This window comes from Meles meles, chromosome 1 (assembly GCF_922984935.1).
Source record: "Meles meles chromosome 1, mMelMel3.1 paternal haplotype, whole genome shotgun sequence".
In the NCBI taxonomy this organism is placed as follows: Eukaryota; Metazoa; Chordata; class Mammalia; order Carnivora; family Mustelidae; genus Meles; species Meles meles.
Window position 1 is genome coordinate 207,828,340 of NC_060066.1, and position 19,182 is coordinate 207,847,521.

Genomic DNA, 19,182 nt, shown 5'->3' on the forward strand with positions numbered 1-19,182 from the left:
TAGACGGAGGTTAGAGATTCTTGACATCATTCAAGCCGTTGGGGATCAGAATGGAATACAAAGGGGAAGGAAGGGCAAATTCTCTCTCTTCTTCCTCATGAACTCCTGGAGCTCCTGGCTCCAAAGTCTTCAGACTTTCCGGTTCTCAGGTCTTTGGCCTCAGACGAGGTGTTACACCATCTGCTTTCCTGGATTTCAGGCCTTCAGTCTTGGGCTGAGATCTCTCACAGGCTTTGCTGGTTCTCCAGCTCACAGAAGACAGAGAGGGGGACTTCTACCATGATGAGCCAATTCTAATGGGTCTGTATACATTCCGTTGGTTAGTCAAGAAAACTAGGCCAAGACATTGCCTTACCCTAGGCAAGGACATCACTCATTTGCCTACAGGTATTTTGTTACACAACCTAATATACTGATTTCAAGCCATGTCATTCTGTTCTTTTCCTGGAGTGGGCGGGGAAGGGTGGTGTGGGAAGAGAGATGTTAGGAGGATAAAGTCAATCTCTCATTGACATGACCTAGCCCCGGGATATTCTTTTTTTAACATGGTGTTTCTACTAAGTTTCCATGCCTGTAGGAGTTTAATACTTTTGCTGAAAGGAACTTGAATGTCTCTACTATTGAATTCAAGGACGACTACCCACCCATGATGGACATGGGTTGATGAGGTCCAGAGGCTCCAACTAATAATCTGTAGGGTGAACAACCCCTTCCAGGTTTGGCCTGTCTTATGCAGTGAGATTCTCTCTCAACACAAAGGCCAGGAACTGAGGTCTTGGGATCCACCTGGAGAATGTGGGGAGGGTTCATGTCCAGGGTCATGGCATTGGGTCAGCAGTGAGCATCCCAAGAGCCCTACACTCCAATGGCTCATAGGCCAATTAGTGTGTTCCAATTGTTGTATTAAGCCATGAAATAGCCCCCAAAACAAGGAGTTAAGAGATGCCCCAGAGAGAATAAAGAACTGGAGGAAATCACAAAAATGCAGTGAGTTCCTAGGGCCTAATCCCACCACAGCAGTTCGAGAATTTCTGATCATGGAGAGCTCAGCAGGATTCTTCTCCATCAGTAACTGGAGCTTCCTGAAGTGTAAGTTGGAAAAACCCGTTAGCAGATCAGGAAAAGCACCAGAGAGCTTACACTGGGTTTCTTTATTTCCTACCCTTTCTTTACAAGCGTCCACACAGGGATAACTTGCACATGTGAATCTCAAGCTCAAATCCCCCTCCAGAAATTCAGATTCGTATTTCTGACTACAGGACACATGTCCCCGAAGGCCCCAGCAACTCCCTGAGCCAAGGTTTCTCTCTGTGATCCTGCTCTCCCTCCGGGTGACTTTCCCTCTCCCGTTCACACTGAACAGATATCTGAAACCGTGGGTCTGTGTTCCTCTTTCGCACGATGTTCCCATGTCCAAGATTTCAGTCTCCAGATGCCCAGAAGACAGCTGTTGAGAGATGCACCCAACTAAGCAGGCATATAACAGAGGCATATAATGGGCTCTGAATCATAGACTATCTTGCCGCCATAGAGAGAACAGGGGCTGGTGCTAAGCCAGGTGGTCCTGGGCAATCCTACATCCCTCAGAATCTCTGTCAGCTCAGCCCGAACCTGGGCATATCTCCCCAAGTGGAGGGCTCCCTGAGGGCCATCACTGTCCGGAGGGTGCAGCTGGCACAGCCGGGCAGCGTGGCCCCGCGATGGCCATGGAGAGGAGGTTCCCGTGGACACTGAAGGTCCAGAGCTGGTGACAGTGGCTCAGGGTGGGCAGGATGGCCTCAAGGTGAGCTTCTGTGAGTCCACACAGATCTAAGTCGAGGTCTTGGGGCGGGGGGGCTGCCACTTTCTCTAGCAGAAGCTAGAGGGGCTCAAGGCTGAAGCAGATCAGCCTGATGCCACTCAGATCCAGGTCCTCCCGCTGGCTGACGTTCGGGCACTGGGAGAGGTGGGCTGAGTCTGATTCTGTGAGCGGACAATTCATTATGGAGAGATCTTCCTTATGAAGATCCAAAGGGGTCTTCAGGCACTTGGGGGAACCAAGCAGTTAGGCCTGGGGACAGGGGGTGCAGGTGGCCTTAAAGGGGAGACAACTGACTTGCCCAAGGCCAACATCGTGGTGACCATCTGATGAAGGTCTGTACCCAGGATCCCAGACTCATTTTAGATGGGGGCCTTCCACCTGCCCTTGCGGGACTGGGTCAGGTTCACAAAATCTTTAAAGCTCCTTTTCCTCACCTGTCAGACAGAATACAACATACTCCAAATTTTGGAAATGAACGAAAGTAATGGAATCCGCTAGAATAGGATCCGTCTGACACAGGGTCTCGATCAAGGGTAGGCATCACTGAATCTTAATATTGGGGCATAAGACCAGAAATGCTCTCAGTCTGGATTCCCTTGGGCCACTGCTCAGGCCTTAGGCACCTGCATCTCTGGGTCAGGTGAGGTTAACGGGAGACAAAGAACAAACCTGGGCAAGATCCCCCAGCATCAGCTGGAGCCCTGTAACATCACTTAGAGCCCTGTGCACACTTTCTACCATTGTTCATGATTCTTTCTGCCCCCACTCCCTTACCTCCAGAATCATGCACTCTCCATATGCATTCGGGACCTGGAGCACAAAACCTTTTATAGACGGGGGATCGAGACAGACTCGTGCGTGTTCATGGAGCTGCTGAGGCAGAGCTTCTCTTTGGAGAAGCTCAGATCTGCTGTGGATTCCCTCTCCCCTTTCTTATTTCCCTAAGGCATCTTAATTTGGACATCTCTTCCTAAGGAAGAATTCACAAACCCAGCCTCACTCTATCTGACTCCCCAGGGTGTCGCCTCCTGGCAAGGTGTCTCTTTCCATAGCCCCGAACCTTGACGTGGTGGCTGTGTGACGTGACTCAGGAGAGAGAGGCACACGGGACGGTGCGCCTGACATCCCATTCCTCCCCTCACTGTGACGCCACCCGGGGGGGCCACCTCTCCCCTGAGCATCTGGTCCAGGCGGCCCTCGAGGAAGGAGGGACATTCCATAGAGAGCTTCTGTAAACGGCGCGGGGCGGGGGGGAGGACAGAGAAATGAATCGGGTGACACGCTGCTTCTCCTCCTTGGAGGGGGTCCCGCGGACATGGGAGGGCAGGAGTCTCTGTACATTACTCGTCTGGCCCAGGTAAGGTGCAAACATCCCCAGGGCGGAGAGCCTCCAAGTGCAATTCTCGTCCACCCTCAGGATGCTGTCCACCTGCCCCAGAATAAGGTCCTGAATAAGGACCTTCTCGATCTTTTGGACAGGCACTGTAAAAGTCGTAGCTTCGGGGTGCCTGGGTGGCTCAGGGGGTTAAAGCCTCTGTCTTCGGCTCGGGTCATGATCTCAGGGTCCTGGGATGGAGCCCCACATTGGACTCTCTGCTCAGCAGGGAGCCTGCTTCCTCCTCTCTGCCTCTCTGCCTACTTGTGATCTCTGTCAAATAAATAAATAAAATCTTTAAAAAAAAATCTTTATCTTCTTCCAGCACAAGTGGAGGGAACTTCTCTGTGCCGCCCCACCTACAGGAGCTGTTCTTTTCTTCCTCACCACTGAGATTTGATGGCAAATCACCCTGCGTGGCAGACAGTCAAGCTGGAGGGGCGAGCTTGTCCGCGGGCTCCCTCCAGGTGGGGCCGGGCCAGAGGAACGGAGGGAAGGAAGAGAAACAAGAGCAGGAAATGGTTGGAGGAGCTGGTGCAGAGCCCAGAGTGAGAGAGAGGAGGGCAGGGTCTGCTGAGCGGGAGAACACGTCCTCTGGTCTCAAAGAACTGTGTCCCTTCAAGGCTGAGACCACTGGAGGACTACGGGCTTGGATTTGGAGGCTGAGAGTTCCCAAAGGCCTGGCTTTGTTTGTACCCACTAGTGAGTTTCCAAAGGCAGTCCCCGTTCCAACGGCACAGAATCAGGCCAGGGGAGAGTCCGGAGAGAGAGAATGGCAAGCGTTCATTCTGGATGCAAAGCTGAGCGGCTGGTTGTGAGGGAGCCTGGTCTTGACATCCTACCCAAAATAGGCTGTTGGGTCTCTCTGCCCATCATGGTCTCCTTGGACTTGGACAATTTGGCTTTCCGGGGGAAAATGAGACAGCATGGGGTCTGGTACCGTGTCCGTGTCAGTCAAGTGATCTCACATTTCTGCAAGCCGAAGGAAGGCCATGGTACAGGCTAGTAAAACCAAGGCCCAGCTGGCTGCTGGTGGGAGAGAACAATGGTGGAGCCCAGGGAGCCTCCGTGGTTGGGAGGCACCGGACCCCATCCCCCGAGTGGGGAAGATCCTCCAGGGTATAGACTGAGAACTGCAGGAGCCTGGGGGAAGGGGGGGGGGGGTTCTGTGGACTCATGCGCTGCAAAGTCTTGGCAGACTGGATGCCCCCCTCCAGTACCCAATACTCTATACCACCCCCCCACTCCACTCTCCTTGATTCATTAAAAATATTTACTCGTTCTTCTTCTAACTGAAAATATGTATCCCTTGAGCTACATCACCCATTCCCCCCCCGCCCAACCCTGGGCAACCACCATTCTCTTCTGTTTCTATGAAATTGGCTTTTTATTTTTTTAGATTGCACATATATGTGATACCATAGAGTATCTGTCTTTTTCTGTCTGGCTACGGTTCACGGAGTATAATGTCCTCCGGGTTCATCCATACTGTCCCAAATGGCAGGATTTCCTTCTTTGTGATGGCTGCATGATATTCCATCGTGGACATATATCCCCCCTGCCCTTTTTTTCCTTTGTCCATTCACCCATCAGAGGACATTAGGTCGCTTCCAAATCTTGGTTCTTGTGATTAAAGCTGCCGTGAGCATGGGGTGCCCACATCTCTTTGAGGAGCCATGTGCAGAGTGGCGATCACAGTTAGGAAGATGGGGTTGTATATTTGAAAGTTCCTGGGAGTAGATCTTTTTTTTTCTTTTTTAGATTTTATTTATTTGTTTGACGGAGAGAGAGAGGGCACAAGCTGGCGGGGGGGGAGGGGAGCGGCAGGCAGAGAGAGAGGGAGAAGCAGGCTCCCCGCTAAGCAGGGAGCCCGATGTGAGCCTCAATCCCAGGACCCTGAGATCAAGACCTGAGCTGAAGGCAGAGGCTTAACCGACTGAGCCCCCCAGGCGCCCCGCTGGGAGTAGGTCTTCAGCATTTCTTACACACGCAGAGTTAACTGGGTGAGGGAACGGATGTGTTCATGACTAGATCTTGGTCATCGCTGCACATATATGCCTGTATCAATCATCACATTGTGCATTTTAAGTATATACAATTGTATTGGTCAGTTGTTCCTCAATGAAAAAAAAAAGTCTTTCTTGGATGTCAAGGGCACGCCAACGGCTATTCTGGGTGACAGGGAAACAGCCAACAAACACGACCCGGTCCAGCTCTCAACGTTATCTCCTATGTGCAGGCCTTACTTTCCATCGAGGCAGACAAAACGCAGGTGCGCCCCAGCCGCAGCAGCGCAAGATGGTAAAAATGAGCGCGCGCTGGAAGTACAAAGCCATCCTAATAATCAGTGGGGGAAATTATGATTCTCTCTTGGCCTTCAAAACTTTTTAAGAACTCTCCTACTGTGGTTGGAAATGTAAAAAATGTAAATGTAAAAAAATGAAAAAAAAATAAAATGAATATTTATTTAGTACAGTGTCATTTAAAACATTGAGCATTAGAGAGCTTTATTTCCTTGTTTAAAAAAATGTAGCAAGAGTAGTCTGACCAGTGATCTCCTCCTCCCGGCTTCCCTGGGGACAGGGAGCAAACATCTTCTCCAAGCTCTGGTGATTGTTAAACTCCTGACTTTGGCTCAGCCCCCCACCTTCCCCCCCCACCTTCGTTCTTTCCTGCGTCCAATGTCATGAAATATCCCCCAAGAGTTCGGTTAATGTGAAGTTTCTTGCCACGTCCCTTCTCCTGGGACATCTTCATTCCTTTCTTCACACACTTACCACAGTTACGCATCTCTGGGAGATGGGACTGTGAGCCCGAGACCAAAAGTGGCCCGGGAGAGAGCAGCGCCCTTGACTGGTCCAAGGTCAGCCTGCAGGAAAATGGAGGGAGCAGGTCTGGATTTTCATGCCTTTAATCCAAACACTGCACCACACCCCTCCTCCCTGCACATTGGCTCCATTAAGAGAAAGGGCGCAGATCAGCAAGTCCTTAGAAGAGCGGGAGGGAACCATTCTTACCAGTGTTAGCATGCTTTCTCCGACCAAACCTGGTTTCTGTGTCCTTTGGGGTGGAAACTCACAGGACCCCGCAGATCATGCATCATGAGTGGGGTGGACCAGGGAGTCCAAGAAGAGTTTGTTCTTGGGCTGGTACAGGGGCTCTGTGGGGGATCCCAGAGGGGAGGGGTGAGGCCAGGACCCACCGCAGGGGATCTGAGCTGTGGAAAACCTGGTCAGGGGTACAGGGGTGGGCCCTGGGTCTTCTCCCATCCTGTGTCTGTCTTCCCCAGAGGACATGCCTGGAGGATCACTGTGGCAGCCTTCAAGGCACCCTAGAGGGTATGATATCCCCAGACCCAGGCCCAAGGCACTCGGCAAGGAGAAAGTTCCCTCTGGCTCCTTTCCTTCCCCTGGGCAGGTTTCCAGCCTCCCTTGCTCTCCTGGGATTCTTGCATCCAGGCATCAGGCCAGGCCAGCTAAGGTCCTGTGGGGAGGAAGATGAGTGCCAGCCCTCGTGGTCTCAAGTTCAACATTTGATATCGTCTCCAAAGAAGGCTTTTGCCCAATGGTCTCCTAGTCTCCGAGGTCTTTCTGTTGGACTCCTCAGTGGAACTGGCTGTCCAGGAAGATGGGGACTTTTTGCTTGTCTCTGCCCCAGGACCCACTCCATCCTGGAGGCATGATTGCTTCTAGGCAGGTCTACGTACCCACACAGGGTCCCCTCCAATGGACCCAGCTTCCCACAAAGAGCCACTGGTAGCCTCCATCTTCCTCAGCTGGGGACTGCAGACCCCAGCCTCCTCCTGGCTAATTCTCTTTCTAATTCTCCTTGAATCACTCAACAAACACTTGTCCCTGACTGACTTCCCCCGCGGTGACACAGTGCCCAGACGGACAGTCTCCTGCTCACAGGCTGTCACAAGACCACTGCTGTAAAGTGGCAGGTTGTAACTGGTTCTCTGAAAAGAACACAGAGGCTGAGAAGAAAAACTACAAAGGAGGGGATGGTGTCTCACTTGGGTTATTGGGGTTATCAGAAAGCACTGTTCCTGCGCTTTCTCTAACAGAACGAGCTGCGGGAGTTGTGTCCAAGAAAACCAGAGACAGACAGAGGTTAGAGGGAAGGCAGATTTTATTCAGGACTGTTGCAGTCAGATAGGACAGGACTCCACTCCTAATACAACAGGGACAAAGGGAGATTAACAGCCAAGGAATGGGGGAGACGGGGCATGGGACATGGGGACCAACCTAACAGGATTCCTGCTGGAGGCAGCCCAGGGGTGGGGTGTGATCAGGTATCAGGTGGGGTGGGGGATTCTTACTGAACCAACGTAGCAGAAGTCTTGCTAAGACTGGATTTTACAAGGAAGTGCACAGAGGGGCCAAGGAGAAGGTTCTGGAGCCTGACTAAGTGTTGGTCAAGGAAAGAATGTTTGTCGGTGAAAGGGATCGCGCTGGGTCACTAGGCAGACAGCAGATCCTGATGTAGTCAAGGGTGTGGCCAACTGGAAAAGAGAAACAAAGACGCTGAGTCTGGGCAGGGGGCATCGGCAGACCACGTGGGACTGGAACAAAGAGAGGCTCCGTGGAAAGATTTCCATGGTCTGATTAATGCTTTCACGCTCACCGGGAAGGATGTGTGGAGAGTCAAGCTGTAGGGAAGCAAACTGGTCCGAGCACAGACCAATCAAGCCACTGCAGAGAGACTCGGAGGTAGTCACACGCGGGCACCATAGCGATGGATTTAGAAGTGAGTCTTTAAATGGGTGAATTGTGTGGTGTGTAAATTGTATCCCATACGGCTGCCATTTTTTAAAAAATGCCACGCTTCACAGTAAATTTTTTTGGTGAATTTTGGAAGACATGACCGCATTTGATAAAATTGTGGCATTTATATTTCATAGGTGATAGGTTGGGTATGTTATATGTAACAGCATCGATAAACACGTTCTTAACATTTTTCCATTTTGATTAATACGGTCCATATTAATAGACATGATCCCCCTAAACAAAAGCTTTTTGGAGTCTTTGATACATTTTAAGGATCTAAAGGAGTCTCGAGACCCAAACTTTGAGAACGGCTGATCTAAGGACAGAGTTTACCCAAAAGGAAAGCAGTGGTTTCTTTCTAGTGGTGAAGAGTTTCGCGACGGTTCTTTTCTCCTTGTATTGTTGGTGAGTCCTGGCCACACCCTCCGAGCACAGCCGTTGGATCTGACACGTGGCTCGGACCCCTGTCCGCCCCCGCACCAGGCCACCCTCTCGCTGCCGCTTCTCAGTTGGCTGCCTTAGTTTAGACACTAAATCACTCCTAAGTGCAAATATTTGCTTTCATCTCTTCCATTGTAAAATGTTATACCTTTGACTTCTCTTTTCTGTCTTGTTTTGGGCATAATTTCTCAGAATAATTGTCATATGAATCGTGAGGTCAGGAACACACAGTGCCTTATAGACAGACAAATGGAGTGTGGGGGACACAGGGTGCGGGGCAAGCAGGCAGAGGACATGGGGCCTAGGGGGCAGGGGTAGGTCTCTCTAGCGCCTCCTTGCGGTGGGACCCGAGGAGCTGGGTTCCATGCCCTGGTCCCCCGCCCGACCCCCGGACCCACACGGCCAGGCACCTGGACTGGTCACCTGTGCAGTGTGTTTTGTTTTGTTTTCCCCTGACAGTGGCCTATGCTTGGAAGAGACACCACCAGACAATCAAGTCAACAAAAGTCACAGGGGTCTTGAAAAGTAAAGGCTGCCTCCTGATCTTCCAAGTGGAAAGCCAAAGTCCACGGCCGCATATAGCCGGTGTTTCTGCAAAAACCTCATGCCAGGTCTCTGCCGGTGGGAGAGCCATTCTGGAGGGAAGGAGGTGACTCAGAGCCCACATTCCCAGGAAGTTTCTTGATAGCTGACCCAGACACAGCCCGGTGCTCTCTCCTGCACAGACGTGGGCACTGGTCTGAGGAGGCCCCAGGGGCGAGCTTTCCACCCATCCGGATGCCACCTGCTCTCCCGTACCAGCCCCAGCTCCAAAACCCAGTGAGTAGCCACCATCCCAGCCAAGACTGTTAGACACTCCTGTCTCCCACGAACACTCTGGGTCTTCTAAGCTTTTGCTCTTCCAAAATCTTTTCCAAACCTCAAGTGCCGGGTCCTTGCTCACCTACCTCCTCCCTGGTCTCTCTGTCCGGACAGTCCCTCGGTCCTCTCTCTCCGGCCACCAGAGGGCACTGTGGGGCCAGAGTTAGCTGAGGTTCAGGGTCCCCTGCAAGGCGCAATGGTCTTATGTGGAACTACTGGGAAGCACAGGGAGAGGAGGCTAGGAAGGGGGAACATAACCGCGAGGGCAGAGGCTGGCTGGGGGATCACCGGAAGTTTGTAAGTAGGGGTGTGAGATGACCTGATGCAGGTTTTCCTGGTCGCCTCCCCTCACCGCTGCTGGACTATGTTCCACGGCAGAGTAGACAGAGAAGCAGAGACACCAGCCAGGAAGCTCTGAGTTCTGGATGGGGGATCCTGGCTTGCACTTGAGCAGCTGCCGGGATGGCTTTAGCGTACGCCCTGGAGGTGAAATCAGCAGGATTTGCTTAGTGCAAGAGACCGTCTAGAGCTTGGTCTTGACTTTCTGAGATTGAGAGGAATGGGGAGGGAGCAGCTATCTAATAAAAAGTAAGAAGTCTGCTGGGCCATGTTAGATCACAGACGAGTACATCACTGGATGAAAAATGAAATCAAGTACGGAACAGCGTCTGCCCTAGAATTCTATTCACATTATACTCATTCAACAGCGATTTGCAAGGGACGCCCACCGATTTTGTATTTTATACCTGGTGGTGGAGGGCTGGAGGGGCAAGGGGGATTCCAGCCCCGGCATGTTCCAAAGCCAAGGCCCCTAGTTTCAGGTCTGGAAGAACAACTAGGTAACCACAGTTCCCCTGCAGCCTCTCCAGAGACCTCAGAGACATGCTGTTTGTCAGCTGGCTGGCATTGGGACCTGGAAGTGAGCCCCTCAGGCTGGCAGCCAACAAGGTGTGCCCTCAGATTCATGCCTGAATTCTCTGCCCCCACCGTGGGAGCACCCCGATACATAAGTAACAAACAAAGGAATTAATAATAATACAGTAATGGTAGGGGCCGTTAACACCCTGCTTACAGCAGTGGACAGATCACCTAAAAGGAAACCAGCAAGGAAACAATGGCTTTGGATGACACACTGGACTAGATCTAACAGATATATTCGGAATTGCTCATCCTTAAACATCAGAATACACAGCTTTTTAGGGGAGCCTGGAACATTCTCCAAAATAGATCACATATTGGGCCCCAAAGAGACCTCAGTAAACACAAAAAGACCGAAGTCATACCACACACCTTTTCTGACCACAATACTATGATGAAGCTGGAAGTCAACCGGAAGAAAAAATCTGGAAAGACCACAGTTACGTGGAGGTTAAGCAACATTCTGCCAAATGATGAATGGCTCAACCAGGAAGTAAATGAAGAAGTTAGGAAAGTACATGGAAACAGATGAAAACATAACACTCCAGAACCTTTGGGATACAGCAAAGATGGTCCTAAGAGGGAAGCATATAGCACCATAGGGCTACCTCAAGAAGCACGAAAAAGTGCCTGGGTGGCTCGGTGGGTTAAGCCTGTCTTTGGCTCAGGCCATGATCTCAGTGTCATGGGGTCGAGCCTGCATCAGGCTCTTTGCTCAGCGGGGAGCCTGCTTCCCCCCTCCCCATCTGCTTGTGACCTCTCTTTCTGTCAAATAAATAAATAAAATCTTAAAAAAAAAAAGAAGAAGAAGAAGCAAGAAAAATCTGGAGTACCTGGACGGCCTAGTCGGTTAAGCATCTGCCTTTGGCTCAGATCATGATCCCAGGGTCCTGGGATCAAGACCCACATTCAAGCTCTCCGCTCAGCAGGGGAGTCTGCTTCTCCCTCTGACCCTCCCCCATCTCGTGCCCTCTCTTTCTCTCTCAAGTAAATAAATAAATAAAGTCTTAACAGAAAAAGAAGCAAAAAAAAAAATCTTAAAACAACCAAATCTTGCATCTAAAGGTATTAGAAAAAACACAACAAAGAAAGCCAAAAACCAGCAGAAGAAGGAAAATAAGAAAGATTAGAGCAGAAATAAGTGATACAGAAACTAAAAAAAAAAAAAAAAAAAAAAAATAGAACACAATAATGAAACCAGAAGCTGGTCCTTTGAAAAAATTAATAAAATTGACAAACCCTTAGCCAGACTTATCAAAAAGAAAAGAGAAAGGACCAAAATAAAATCACAAACGAGAGAGGAGAAATAAAAATAAACACCACAAAAATGCAAATAATTATAGGAGAATACTATGAAAAACTATAAGCTAACAAATTGGACAACTGGAAGAAATAGATAAATTCCTAGAAACATGTAACCTACCCAAACTGAAACATGAATTACCAGCAAAAAAGTTGAATCAGTAATCAAAACATTCCCAACAAACAAGTGTTCAGGACCAGATAGTTTCATAGGAAAATTCTACCAAACGTTTAAAGAAGAGTTAATGCCTATTCTTCTCAAACTATTCCCCCAAAATAGGAAAGGATGAAAAACTTCCATATTCATTCTATGAGGCCAGCATTACCCTGATACCAAAACCGGATAAAGACACCACAAAATGGAGAATTACAGGCCAATGTCTCTGACGAACATGGAGGCAAAAATCCTCAACAAAATACTAGCAACCAAATCCAACAATATATTTTTTAAAAAGTTATTCACCACGATCAAGTGGGACTTATTCCTGGGATGCAAGTGAGGTTAAATATTTGCAAATTAATCAGTGTGATACATCACATCAATAAAAGAAAGGATAAAAACCATATACATGATCATTTCAATAGACGCAGAAAAAACATTTGACAAAGTACAACATTCATTCATGATTTAAAAAAAAAAAACCCTCAACAAAGTAGGTTTAGAGGGAACATATCTCAGCGTAATAAAAGTCACATATAAAAACCCACAGCTAAAGTCATCCTCAATGGGGAAAAACTGAGCGCTTCCCCCCCGCCCCCCCGACTAAGGTCAGGAGTAAGACACCACACTCACCACTTTTATTCAAAATAGCGCTGAGAGTCCTAGCCACAGCAATCAGACAACAAAAAGAAATAAATGCATCCGGCGTGGTAGGAAGAAGCAAAACTTTTGCGATTTATATAGGACATGAAAAACCAGAAGACTATGTAGTCAACAAAGAAAACTCCAAAGACTCCACCAAAAATCTGCTAGAACTGATGAGTGAATTCAGTAAAGTCGCAGGACAAAAAAAAGCAATCTACAGAAATCTGTTGTATCTTTATACACTAATAATGGAGCAACGGAAAGAGAAATTAAAGCATCAATCCCGTCTGAAATTGCACCGAAAATAATAAAATACCTAGGTATAACCCTAACAAAGAAGGTGAAAGGCATGTACTCTGAAAACTATAAAATACTGGTGAAAGAAATTGAAGACAACACAGTATGGAGTTTCCTCAAAAATTTAAAAATAGGGGTGCCTGGGTGGCTCAGTGGGTTAAGGCCTCTGCCTTCGGCTCGGGTCGTGGTCCCAGGGTCCTGGGATCGAGTCCTGCATTGGGCTCTCTGTTCGGTGGGGAGCCTGCTTTCTCCTCTCTCTCTGCCTGCCTCTCTGCCTACTTGTGATCTCTGTCAAATAAATGAATAAAATATTTTTTAAAAATTTAAAAATAGAACCACCCGATGACCTAGTCATTGTTCTATTGGGTATTTAAGCAAAGAATACAAAAATTCTAATGCAAAGGAGTACGTGTACCTCTATGTTCATAGCAATGTTATTTACAAGAGCCAAATTATGGAAGCAACCCAAGTGTCCATCAGTTGATGAATGGATAAAGAAGATGTGGTGTATATACACAATGGAATGTTATTCAACCATTTAAAAGAATGAAATCTTGCCATTTACAATGACATGGATGGAACTAGAGAGCATTATGCTAAGTGAAATAAGACAGAGAAAGACAAACACCATATGATTTCCCTCAGCTGTGGAATTTAAGAAACAAAACAAACAAGCAAAGGGAAAAAGAGAGAGAGAAGGAAACCAAGAAACAGACTCTGAACCATAGAGAACAAATTGATGGTTACCAGAGGTGGGTGGGAGGGTGGGGGAAACGGGATGGGGAGTAAGGAGGGCACTTTTCTTGATGAGCACCGGGTGATTAAAATAAAAACTTTAAAAAAATTCATGCCTGAATTCTCCAAGCATCAGTACACGCAGACTCATCACCAGCTGCCGGATGATTTCCAAGAACAATCAGAAAATCTGGTTTTGAATTGTTTTCACATCTGAGGTTAGAACCAATCCCAGAGAGACCCTGAATTTGAAACCATAGCTGCCTGTATGTTGGTGTCAACTCGGCCAGCAGGGGGCAGGCTTGTCCCAACCAGTGGGACAGCACCGGCGTTGCACTGGGGCTTGGCTCCTAAAGTGCCTGGTTCCGAGGGAAAAAGCTTCCTGTCTCGGCGGAGGGAATGGCTGGCACAGGAGTACTCTGCCTCAGGTCTCAGCTGTCCTCCATGGCCTTGGCTGTTTTCTTGACTGTTTTTTATTATTTTATTTTTTCAGTGTTCCAACGTTCACTGTTTATGCCCCACACCCAGTGCTCCATGCAATCCGTGCCCTCCTGAATAGCCACTACCAGGCTCACCCAAGCCCCCACCCCCTGCACTCCAAAACCCTCAGTTTGTCTCTCAGAGTCCATGGTCTCTTATGGTTCATCTCCCCCTCTGACTTCCCCCAACTCACTTCTCCTCTCCATTTCCCAATGTCCTCTGTGTTATTCCTTATGCTCCACAAGTAAGTGAAACCATATGAAAATTGACTTTCTCTGCTTGACTTATTTCACTCAGCATAATCTCCTCCAGTCCCGTCCAAGTTGATACAAAAGTTGGGTATTCATCCTTTCTGAGGGAGGCATAGTGTATATGGACCACATCTTCCTTACCCATTCGTCTGTTGAAGGGCATCACAGCTCTTTCCACAGTAGGGTGACTATGGCCATTGTTGTTATGAATACTGGGGTACAGATGGCCCTTCTTTTCACTACATCTGTATCTTTGGGGTAAATTCACAGTAGTGCTAGGGATAGAGAGCCTCAACTTCATAAGATCTATCTATGAAAAACCCACAGCAAATATCATTCTCAATGGGAAAAAACTGACAGCCGTCCCGTTGAGATCAGGAACATGACAAGGATGCCCACTCTTACCACTGCTGTTTGACATGGTACTAGAAGTCTTAGCAACAGCAATCAGACAGCAAAAAGAAATAAAATGTATTCAGATTGGCAAGGAAGAAGTCAACTCTCTCTCTTCACAGACGACATGATACTTTATATGGAAAACCCAAAAGACTCCAGCCCCCAAACTACTAGAACTCATACAACAATTCAGTAATGTGGCAGGATACAAAATCAATGCACAGAAATCAGTTGCTTTCTTGTACACTCACAGTGAAAATACAGAAAGGGAAATTAGAGAATCAATTCCATTCACTATAGCACTAAGAACCGTAAGATACCTGGGAATAAATCTAATCAAAGAGGTAAAGGATCTGTGCTCAAGGAACTACAGAACACTCATGAAAGAAACTGAAGAAGAAACAGAAAGTTGGAAGACCATTCCATGCTCATGGATCAGAAGAATAAACATTGTTAAAATGTCTATGCTGCCTAGAGCAATCTATACTTTCAATGCCACCCCGATCAAAATTTCACTGGCATTTTTCAAAGAGCTGGAACAAACAATCCTAAAATTTGTATGGAGTCAGAAGAGACCCCGAATTGCTAAGAAAATGTTAAAAAAGAAAAACAAAACTGGGGGCATCACATTGCCTGATTTCAAACTTTACTACAAAGCTGTGATCACCAAGACAGCACGGTACTGGCACAAAAACAGACACATAGACCAGTGGACCAGAGTAGAAAGGCCAGATATGGACCCTCAACTCTATGGTCCACTAATCTTCAACAAAGCAGGACAAAATATACAGTGGGAAAAAGACAGCCTCTTCAATAAATGGTGCTGGGAAAATCTGTCTGTTGTTTTTGTTGAACAATTGTTGCCACCATTTAGAGAGGATTTATTATGTACCAAGCTCTGAGCTCAGTATTTCTCTCTGCATTAGAGATAGTTAAGGTACCCATTGCTAGAGGAAGAAGGATTCAGAGAGGGGCAGTAACTTCTTCAAGGTCACACAGCCTGTCTGCAGTGAAACTGGAATTCTAAGGCACAGCAGTCAGTGCTCTGGAAACTTTCACGTGTTGTCCCAGCACCTGGCAATGCATTACTCACTTTATACTTTGTAACACATCCCAGAGACATAGGCTCCCACTGTTGCTGGAAAGCCTTAGAGAAAGTCCGGTCCAGGTGTTTGCAATACTGTTTTCACGGCAGAATCTGTAATTCCAAAGAGATTGCACAAATAAAATAAGAGGGCAGCCTCCTGGCGTGGTTCCCAAGGTGCGTTCCCCAGACAAGCAGCAAGAGCATCACCTGAGAACTTGCCAAGAATGTGACTTCTCGGCCCCACCCCACACCCCACGTGATCCACAAACTCAGAGGGCAAGAACCCCACCCCTGACCAGCCATGCTGATGCTGCTCAGGCTGGAGAAGCGAGTTAAAGCAGGGGTGTGGGGGGAAAAGACCTTCACTCTCCTTTTCGCTGCTTTGGAGAAGACAGGGCACTCCTCCCCCGCCTGGTTTCACTGGGGCCACTGCTCTGGGTTGTGCAGTCTGATTTGTTAATCTGGTTATAGTGTTTCACTCTGATTTTCAATTTTTTACTAATCTGATTCCAGTACTTCAGGCCACGGTAGTGTTTATACAATCTATCTATCTACCTACCTACCTATGTATTGGGGGGGGGGCTTGGGGAGAGAGAGAATCTCAAGCAGATTCCATGCTGAGCACAGAGCTGGACTCGGGGCTCGATCCCATAACTCTGAGGTCATGACCTGAGCCAAAATCAAGAGTCAGATGCTTAACCAACTGAGCCACCCAGGTGCCCCTACAGCTACTTTTTAATCTGTGTGTGTGAAAGGCCGAGGAGTGCTGACCCATGCACACAGCCACAGTCCTGGGGTTCACTGCCCCACCCCAGTGCCCCTCCACCTTCCCAGTCACCTGGAAAGGACTAGATACACTCGTCTCGGGGGTTACACAATGGAACACACGCTCAGTGCACTGGACTCCTGCCTTGCATCCAGGCTCCAGATGAATCACACACTCCCCTCCTCGAGCCAGTGTCCACAACCTCATCCCCCGAACCTCTGAATATGTTAGCTTACATTCCGAAAGAACTGTGCAGATGTGACTGAGGATATGAGATGGGAGGATTATCCTGGGGGATCCAGCATCCCATGTAATGACAAGGGTCCTCCCAGGAGGGGGAGAGAGAGAGAAAATGCTACACTGCTTGCTGGTCTGCAAAGAGAGAGGGGGGCGTGAGTCAGGGAGCGTAGGTGTCCTTTCGAAGCAGGAAAAGGCAAGGAACCCCTTCACCCCTAGAGCCTCCAGAAGAACCCACTGAGGACTTTGCACCCCCGGACGGTAGGAGAATAGCTTGTGTTCCTTTCAGCAACTAAGTTTGTGGTATTTGTTACAGCAGCAGTAGGAAACCCATACACTATCTTTTAGGCTTGTAACAAACCTCCTAAGTTCCTTCCCAACACGGAGCCTCATACATGCTGTTCCTGTGACCTAAGCCACTCTCTCCACCCTCCCCACCTGCCCTTCTACCTAGCTAGTCGTCCACTCTCCCCCTACCCCATGTTCTGGCCTCTGTCTAAATACCCCTTCTTTCAGGAAGGCTTCCCTGCTAGATCATGTCTCTGTTCCCCTATTATTGCTCTCAAGACCCCTTCCCTTCAGTATCCCCCCCACTGATCTCCCTCATGACACACTGGCCACCAAGATCCCGAATTCTGGAAACTGGTCCCCAACATCACTCTGTCCTGTCCTGTCCTGTATTTGTTTAGGTCCCTGTCCTCTACCTGATTGAAGGCTCTGTGATGTCAGTGCCCTGTTTGATTGTGGCTCAAAGGATGTTTATGGGACGGCTGAGCAGCTGCCAGAGGGGCGAGGAGGGCCCGCGGGGTGCCAGTCCCCCGGCAACCACTTGGATCTCTCCTTGTGGCCCAGCATCCTTTATCCCCCTTCCTCTTCCCGCCCACCACTCTTTCTGCAAACGTGACTCAGTGCCTCGTGGGTGCCCAGCTCTAACTTCAGGGAACTTGGAGTGTGGTAGGGAAGACAGGGTCAGTGAACAGACTTTTGGAAGAATGAGTGATGGCTCTAGAGTGTGCTGAGGTCGACCTAGAGGAGGCCTGGAGCCAGAAGGTGTCCTTGAAAGGGACGACCCAAAGCCAGTCTTCCTCTGCTTTGAGTCACATTATTTCTGGACCAGAATCACAGCCAACCACACACACGTGTCCCTGAGCCAAGCGTACAGCCGACCGATACAACCAACTGGTCTCAAGGCTTTCGTTTCTTTAACGAGACAGTTTTGCACAAGGGCTAAGCTTGCCTGCCCTGTGACCAGCCCACCTAGGTTCAAAGCCCAGCTCTAGGATTCACTCCCTGTGCAATCTCAGTCCCGCTGGTTAATCTTCATTGTGTCTGCACTTTATTCCCGTTTCTGTAAATAGAAATGACATTTATAAGCCCTACCTGGGGGCACCTACCATGGAGGGTGGTAAAGACAGTCAATGAGATAATCTCATTACACTGAGATCCTGGCTTTTGTTGAACTGCCTGTTCAACCCAGAATAAATATTAGATCAGGTTTTCCCTTGCTTTTTTTTTTTTTTTTTCTTGATTATTTGCTAGAATGTGGTAGCAGGGGCCAAAAACGTTAAGGAAAAGATCCATGGAAAAATACTTCTATTCATTTCTTTTTCTCCAAAGCAAAAAAAACAACCATTTGTAGTGGTGGATGTGAGATGGGCTGGCAGGGCGTCCGAATTGTACTGATTCCCTGCCGTGGTGGACGGCCAGGTTCTAGAAGATGTTGCTACAGAGGGTGACCTCCTTTCCCACGCTGCCAGGAGGATTGGGGGGAGGGGGAGGGCAGGGCTCACTTTTCCATGACTCAGAGGTGGGAGTGGCTGAGTTCTGGGAAGAATAATGGTCTTTGGGCATCCAGATGGGTCGGGGTCTGGACAGAGGTCCACCTTGGGGCAGGGGTGTAGGGAAACAGCTAGATGGGGCTCAGAGTGTGGAACAGGACTGGGTCATGGTGAGTGGGGGACAGCGTGGGTCCAGAGAGGAGCCCCAGAAGAGACAATGGTTCATTCATTCGTCCAGCAGAGGACGATACACCCAGCACCCCACCTCCAGTAATGAACGCAGCCAGGCAGGGTGGAGGCAGAAAGCAGAGAAGCCCATTCTGGGCAGACGCAGGCCTGAGTGTTTCTCCAGAGGCTGAACGCCATGTCGGGTGGCAGAACCTGCCTCGGGGGACTCCATCCTGGGCAACGACCTCACCCAGTGCCTGAGCCGGGATCTTCTGTCCGGGGGTCTATCCTCCTTCTAGAACACTTGCTGAAAAATTCCCCATCCTCAAACCCGGAAAAGGATTTGAGAGCTTGGAGGTGGGAGGGAGATGCTGTGTGTCTTGCTTCCTCTGAGCCCTGGATTCAGTGCGCCCCTGGGGGAGGGACAATGACATGCCGGACTCCTCCCCGAAAGCCAGCTCCTACAGGGTGCCCTCCTATAACCACATTATACTATTCTATGGGATTCTGCAGTGGGTCTCATGTTCAGATCCCCTTCTGTATGGACCAGACCCTCCTTCCTGGAACACGTTACCTCTCTGGGCCTCAGTTTCCCCTCATGGGAAACGAGGGAGAGGGCCTTCTGCTATTCTGCAAAATTCTGCATATACACAGCACTCCATTGTGTCAAAGAGCTTTAATTGTGAAATGGAAAAGAAAGGAACCTGCGGGTTTG

The 19,182-nt window shown here is 48.8% G+C and overlaps 1 protein-coding gene across 1 annotated transcript; it reads right to left on the minus strand.

Moving 5' to 3' along the window:
• Positions 1-1,651: 1,651 nt before the first annotated feature.
• Positions 1,652-4,716, minus strand: LOC123927831 (putative PRAME family member 26). Its single transcript, XM_045982766.1, is given in 4 exon segments — positions 1,652-2,026; positions 2,944-3,030; positions 3,141-3,269; positions 4,666-4,716. Coding segments are annotated over 4 exon segments (642 nt in total).
• Positions 4,717-19,182: the final 14,466 nt, after the last annotated feature.